Source organism: Nomascus leucogenys, chromosome 3, assembly GCF_006542625.1.
Source record: "Nomascus leucogenys isolate Asia chromosome 3, Asia_NLE_v1, whole genome shotgun sequence".
Lineage (NCBI taxonomy): Eukaryota > Metazoa > Chordata > Mammalia > Primates > Hylobatidae > Nomascus > Nomascus leucogenys.
This window is the reverse complement of record NC_044383.1, coordinates 3685301-3692800: the sequence shown is the minus strand read 5'-3', so window position 1 is coordinate 3692800 and position 7500 is coordinate 3685301. Positions and strand designations below refer to the sequence as shown.

Genomic DNA, 7500 nt, shown 5'->3' with positions numbered 1-7500 from the left:
CACCCGCTGGGCCTGCACAAAGTATCTGGGTATGAGCTTCTGGATGGACGCTTCCGACAAACCAAAATAAAACCAAATAAATTAAAATCGCAAGAAAAGCAGTAAGCAAAAGAACGCCTGGAAACATGAAGGCCGTGGCAGGTGAATGGGAAAGTCCCGCTGTTCAATAAGGGAGAAGAGAAAGCGTAGGAGGGCTGTCCCCCCCCCTTCCACCTCGGGGACACCCCCTCGCCCTGCCTTGGTGCAGGAGGTCTGACCAAGGGCGGGGGCCTGGTGAGAGTAAATCCACATGAATGAACATAAAGGATGGTGCAAAGAAAAAGAAGCATCGCAAATAAAAAAAAGACATGTAACATGTGCCTACCATTTTCCAGATAAGAAGGGGCCGTACCTTCTGACGGGTCTAGGCGGCGGGCCCGCCTCCCGTGTTTGGAATTGTTGTGCACAAACATGTTGTCTGACACGGCCAGCACGTGGCCGTCCACGTTGACTGTTGTCGATACAACAACCTGCGAAGATGAAGTGGATTTGAAAATGGAATTGGCAAAGCAAAGCAGAGCCCCCTGTTAGGCAAAATACAAGCCATCTTAAATACTGCAGAGCACAAGGAAACTTCACGTGTTCCTGGACACTGTTGATTGATGTGCGTTCACAGCTTTTTTGGCTAATGAGGGTGGGTGGGTTGTTTTGTTTTGTTTTGACTCAAGATTGCTTCTCTTCAAAACCTGCTCCACTAATTACAGTTTAATCTCCTATTATGCTAACAAGTGAATTCAATTCAGAGAAATATTCTTCTAGCCATTAGCTTCAGAAACACCCCTCTAGCCACTCATTTTAAAGCCGCCGTTTTGATTGATCTGTTCATGTATTGATTAGATAGTTTATCTAATTAAAATGAGTTCACTTGAGACTGGCCTCCCTTGAAGAGCTGGAAGGATTCAGAGTTGCCCAAAAAAGGCTTCATAAATCAGGAACATTCCTACTGCCCACATTTTATCAGGAAATGATCCCTGGGTCAATTTTACAATTACATTTAATGTCTGGTAATGAACTTTTTTGCATCTGAAAAGACCGAGTTGAATATGAACAGTGGGAGTGTTTTCAATCCTGGAAAGGTATCTTTTCTCAAGTTCATTGCAAAGCCTGGCAAGGACCCTGGATGCCAAGGGAATGTCCTCTCTCTTGCGGTGAGAGGCTTCCATTATTAGGTCCAGGCACAAAGGATGTCGAGGGGAGAGATCACAGATCAGGCCCTCTTAAGCCCTCAGCTGCCTCGTGGTAGATGGAGAAATGAAAAGGACCAGGCAGCGATGGCCTTGCACGCTCCATAGACCTGCCCAGGTGAGCTTGCCACAAACATCCGGAAATGGCACCCCTGATGGACCCAGGAACCAGGAAATGACAACGTGGCCCTGAGCTTTCTCTAACAGAGGTGGTGCATTCATCCCGGACTAGCTGGAGCTGCAAAGATCTGAGGCCAGGTTTCATCTGGGTCTTGCAGAAGCACTCCTGGAGCTTCAGCCCAGCTCTGACCTGAAGGAAGTGTGGCTCTCTGCCACAGTTTGGGCACACTCGGCCATGTCTTTGGGTCAGCACCACCCAAGGGAACCACAGCCCTACAGAGAATTGTGCGGTGGTTGCAGGTGAGTGGGGAAGCGGAAGGGACTCCCAGTCAGGGTTCACCTTCCCTTCAAGGCCCAGACAAAACACACCATGCGAAATGAGCTTAAAAGCCAAGGCCACCGTAGGCCTTAGTGAATCACGACGCCTCAGTGTTGGGTCAGCACATGTAAGGAATCCCCTGCACCAACATAATCGGGGAAACCACGGGGAGGGGCGCACAGGGGGTATACGGGCCATCTCTGTACTTTCTGTGAAATTATCTTGTAAACCTAAACTTCACTAAGAAAAATAAAGCCTATTAATAAAATAATTAAACTAGTTACCTAATACAAAATGAATACAATTCATTGTATTCAATGAGTCACTGAATATAAAATAATTAAACATATAAATAAGTAGTATTTTAAGGGGTTTAACAAAGAAGCCAAAGCTTATGTTTATATACAAATACATGTGCAAGTGATGGCTTTTTTTTTTTTTTGAGATGGAGTCTCGCTCTGTTGCCCAGGCTGGAGTGCAGTGGCACAATCTCGGCTCACCCCAACCTCCGCCTCCTGGGTTCAAGCAATTCTGCTTCCTCAGCCTCCGGAGTAGCTGGGATTACAAGCGCCGCCACAGCGCCTGGCTAATTTTTTGGTATTTTTAGTAGAGACGGGGGTTTCATCATGTTGGCCAGGCTGGTCTCGAACTCCTGACCTTGTCATCCACCCACCTCAGCCTCCCAAAGTGCTGGGATTATGGCGTGAGCCAATGCGCCCGGCCGGCTTTTTCGTTTTAAATCTCAGACTCCACCAGATGATGATGCAGCAGGGGCGGTACACACGGCATCCCACCCAGGCGCCCTCATCAGGGGCAGCTTCCCTGGCATTGCTTCCCCTTGGCCGCTCCCAGGATTGTTGAGGGCACAACAGTGTCAAGCCACCCAGAACCTCAAAAGGTTGTAAGTGCTGCCCCAGCATCCCAGGTCTAGCCTTGGGTATCTCAGCACCTTCCTTTTTTGACCACTGCCCACTGGCTTTGCCCTTTGCAGCCCTGGTGGGAGGTGGCTTTGCTGCCCCTTTGGTACCACGAGTGGGCCTGGCAGCCTCTGCCTGGAGGAGCTAAGTAAGACCTGTTCCTGGTCACCCAGGTGCCCGCCTCATGGTCCACCTCCCAGGCCTAGCCCTGGGCATTGAAGACACTCTACAAATGCATTATCTGAATATGATGCAAAGATGCATAACTAACACTGAGGTGCAGACTTAACCCTTTTTACGTTCCTAAACATGATAGGTTAAGGAAACATGAAAAAGTAAAGACAAATTTAAAAAGTTTTTAAAGACACAGGCTTTGCTGTCATCTATATATAGGTCAGCCACGAAGGGAAAAGAGTGTAGTTCAGCAGAGACAGCAGGCAAGCTGTACTCTGTGTCTCACCTGGGCTATAGCACCTACAGAAAGCTGCTGAGATTGTGAAAGCAGCTGAAACTATTGTGTAAGCCCTGCCATCCTCCTAGGTCAGTTACACCTTCTGAGACGCATGGGGCTCAGCTAAAGAGACCAGAGGAAGTTCTAGCAACTGTGGGGTCTTCAGTCAACCATGAGATCACCTGTAACTGACGCTGTGTTTGGTCATTGGTGAGACAAAGAGGACACAACCCCTCAGCCCTGCCTGACCTCCATTCTGCTTAGAAGGATCAATATCACCAGTGCCCTGTGAAGCCCAGTGTGTGACAAATGGAAGCAGACCCAACTGTTTGCAGGAAACACTGTCCCCAGCTGCAGACAGGACTGTGGGCGGGCCCAAAGAGCCCGCCTCCTCTGACCAGCTGACCGGGCAGGCATGGAGACAGATGTCACGTGATCCACTAAAGGACTGAGGTATAAGTTAAATTTCTGAGAAACGCTTTGAGCTATTTGATGGGAAAATCATGTAAATCCCAAACACGAATCATTCTGCTCTTGGGTCATTCATCCAAGCTAGTGGTCATTTCCATTAGCCACCAAATTCTTCTCTGGCTGGTTTTGTATCCTAGCCGAGAATATTTTTACAATTAAAATTAGCAAAATCATGCAATATGTTTGCCCTGAATTAGCTTCCTAATCATTCACAAAAAAGGCAAGAAAAATATGAATCTATCATAATGGTACATAAATCTATCATAATTCATCCCTGCACCCCCCAGCCACCCCTCTGTATCCGTCTTTTAGATAAAATCTTCTGAGGCAAACCAGAGACAGGACTTAGCCTGAGTTTAGGAACAGACGCAACTAGGCATGGAAAGTGGGCAATAAGAACACATTAAACCTCAGGGGAAGGAAGCCGAGGCCAGGAAGACATTCTGGCAGTTGCAGAGGTCTGTACTAAGCAGGTGCAGATCCCTCTATGAGGAGGATCTCAGATCTGGAGTATTCCCAAAAGGTTGCATCATAGTTCTCCTCCCACTGAAAATCAATCCATCAATCAATCCCAAAAGAAGCACTTCTGGGCCGGGTGCGGTGGCTCACGCCTGTAATCCCAGCACTTTCAGAGGCCAAGGCAGGCGGATTACTTGAGGTTAGGAGCTCAAGACCAGCCTGGAAAGCATATTGAAACCCCATCCATCTCTACTAAAAATACTGGGTGTGGTGGTGTGCGCCTGTAATCCCAGCTACTCAGGAGGCTGAGGCAAGAGAATCCCTTGAACCTGGGAGGCGGAGGTTGCAGGGAGCCGAGATCGCACCACTGCACTCCATCCTGGGCTACAGAGCAAGACTCTGTCTCAAAAAAAAAAAAAAAAAAAGCTTCCACATGGCCATGTTTTCAAAGCTAAGTTCGCTATGTTGTGCCCACATTAGACCCGATGAATCTGGCATACTGAATATACCAGATCATTCTTAAAGTATTTTATTTGCATATTTTTAGCAAATGCACCAATTCCAGTTTGCTTCCAAGCCCTTAAAGAACTCAAGATTACTTCCTGAACAGTTGCAAAATCAGAGAATTCGAATTTCGTATGAAAAGTCAGGACCACGGTCCGCGTGTCTTTGAGAAATGTATACCTGGAATCTCCGCATATCTCGAGGGTTGCCTGCATTCTTCAAACAGTTCTGATTGCACTTGAGGAAAAACTTTAGAAAGAATCTATAAAAAATACAAAAAGATGATATTTATTAGGGTTATCAGACAAAAGACTCAAACTTTTTAAAGACACTCTTGGCGCGGGCAGGAGTGGAGACTCAACCCCACAGCTTCCACACTTCCCTCTAGGGGGCGACATTGAGAAGAGGCTCTGGGAGAGGCGGCCAGGAGGCACCCAGAAATAGCCACACAGGAGAGCAGTGAGTTGCATTTGCCTTGACGCTGTGGATGTCCAAGCTTTATGATAATAGCTGTGACTTTCGCATTGGCATTTCTTGGCTCAATCTTTGCACAACTGCCCATTAACCATGGGGGAAACATTCACCCCAGACAGGCCTACCATCTCCACCCACTAAAAATGAAGGATGCCCTAGTTAAATTTGAATCTTGGATAAACAAAAAATAATGTCCCAAAGCATACCCCTCACTAAAAAATTGCTGTTGACCTGAAATGGAAATTTCACTGGATGTGCTATATCTTATCTGTAAATCCCAAACAGGAATCATTCTGCTCTTGGGTCCTTCATCCAAGCTAGTGGTCATTTCCATTAGCCACCAAATTCTTCTCTGGCTGGTTTTGTATCCTAGCCGAGAATATTTTTACAATTAAAATTAGCAAAATCATGCAATATGTTCACCCTGAATTAGCTTCCTAATCATTCACAAAAAAGGCAAGAAAAATATGAATCTATCATAATGGTACATAAATCTATCATACCATTGTGTGATATGGTATGATAGCCTCTGCCAGAGGCTACCACTGCCTAAGCAAACACATTTTTAAATATGGGTTTTAAGAGTTACAGTAGCGCCCGTAATCCCAGCACTTTGGTAGGCTGAGGTGGGCAGATGACTTGAGGTCAGAGTTCGAGACAGGCCTGGCCAACATAGTGAAACCCCATCTCTACTAAAAATACAAAAATTAGCCAGGTGTGGTGGCACGCGCCTATAATCCCAGCTACTCGGGAGGCTGAGGCAGAAGAATCGCTTGAACCCAGGAGGTTCAGTGAGCTGAGATCATGCCACTGCACTCCAGCCTGGTTGACGGCACAAGGCTCTGTCTCAAAAAAAAAAAAAAAAAGAAAGAAAAGAAAAAGAGTTACAGTAGGTACAGCTCTTAAGAAGCAACTGGGAGGGGTGGGGCAGGAGAATCACTTGAACCCAGGAGGTGGAGGTTGCAGTGAGCGGAGATTGCACCACTGCACTCCAGCCTGGGCAACACAGTGAGACTCGGTCTCAAAAAAAAAAAAAAAAATCTAAGAACTGATTGGGAGGCATATTGTTTTAACCAAGAATTCTTGAGGCGGTAATGAAACTGTTGCTGAGGCAGAAAGCAAGGAGCAGCACTCTGCAGGGCTGGAGAGGTGAGGCCGAAGTGAGTGCTATTTCCATTTCCCGCCATGCCTTGCCCTTACGTTTCATGGCATGAAGATTCAGAGGTCCTGACAGTGTGTTGAGATGCTGTGACTAAAACGTCATCATGTTGTCCTCCGCATTCCTGCATGCTCAGTGACACTGCAGGAGAGCTGGCTTCCAGTCTGAACTCAAAGAACCTGGGAAGCCGGGCTCTACCACCACCCACAGGAAAAGCGGGTGGGGGGGTTTCTCCCTGTACAACCTCTGCCTCAACTTGAAAAGGCCACAACCAAGAGGTCCCAGAGCTTGGTCTGTGCTGACATACCCACTCTCTGCAAGCGGCCAAGCAGCCTGTCCAGCGAGGTCATCAACACAAACCTTTCTCTATTTTCTCCCAAAATATCGTCTGTCCCACTTGGTGATTATTAATTTTTGATGAAGTTTCACATGATTTTCTTACGTTCAAGGTTCCTCGCTGGCAATTAGAATATCAGAAAATGAAAACACTCAACTGACCAAGACTCATCTAAGTGCACTCCCAGCATATCCTGGATGACTTCTTACTGTAGCAGAAGAAAATCCAATTGATGGGGGGAAAGAATGGTGGCCACTTAATTAAATTTTCTTGCATACCATGAGGCCTCACCATTTTAGGCCAGAATTTACATCTTTTATTAACTCACCTCACCTATACACTTAGCTCACAATGCCTCTTCACACCATCTGCCATCAGCATACAGGAAGTCACTTGATATTCCACCCACCAATTTTTCCTAACAACCACTGTGCAATTAAACTCCACACGTTCTGCAGCGAGGTAAATTAGGCACACCTGCGGCCACACTGCATTTGAACTGCATCAGGAAGGGCCTAACAAGGTGAGGGCGCCACAAAGTCATCGTCCTGTCAGGCAATTAGGTTTTCACTTCGGGGACAGCAACACGGTGCAATTACACCACACATTACCACCCAGCTAATCTTCGGAGCAGGCGCCGGCCCGAGAAGCTGCTCATCTGCAAATGTACCTGCACGGAGCCACCTCCAGGAGCTTTGTTTGTGATTTGAGAGATTTTTCTCCCGCACCAGAGGAGGTTTCTTTAAATTTCTTGATGTCTTTTAGACAGTTCACCCTTTTACCTCCAAGAGAACAGAGTGAGTTTTGATGATACCCTAACTAGCCCTCACTCGGCACAGTCATGAACGGCTGGGTTTGGCATTCTTAGGCCTTCACTGTCATCCTCTGCAGAAATCAGCAGGACAAAGTTGGGTGTTGGACCCCAGAAACATACTGAGCACACCCAGGGTCAAGCAGCTGCAGATACACACCTATGCACACATACACACATGCCACCCACACATACGTACACATGCCCACACATGCATACGCAGACACATGCACACATGCAGACACACACACATGC

The 7500-nt window shown here is 47.0% G+C and overlaps 1 protein-coding gene across 7 annotated transcripts in view; it reads right to left on the bottom strand.

Moving 5' to 3' along the window:
- EBF3 (EBF transcription factor 3) overlaps positions 1–7500 on the bottom strand; it is a 128178-nt gene that overhangs the window by 37767 nt on the left and 82911 nt on the right. For 4 of the 7 annotated variants that reach the window (XM_030805355.1, XM_030805346.1, XM_030805339.1 and 1 more), the window contains 2 exons: positions 4645–4726; positions 392–509 (listed from right to left, as the gene is read on the bottom strand). In XM_030805355.1, coding sequence (XP_030661215.1) covers positions 392–509; positions 4645–4726 — 200 coding nt within the window. Of the gene's footprint in view, positions 1–364; positions 510–4644; positions 4727–7500 lie in introns of all 7 variants that reach the window. The other 3 variants (XM_030805321.1, XM_030805329.1, XM_030805372.1) reach the window with 1 other exon arrangement.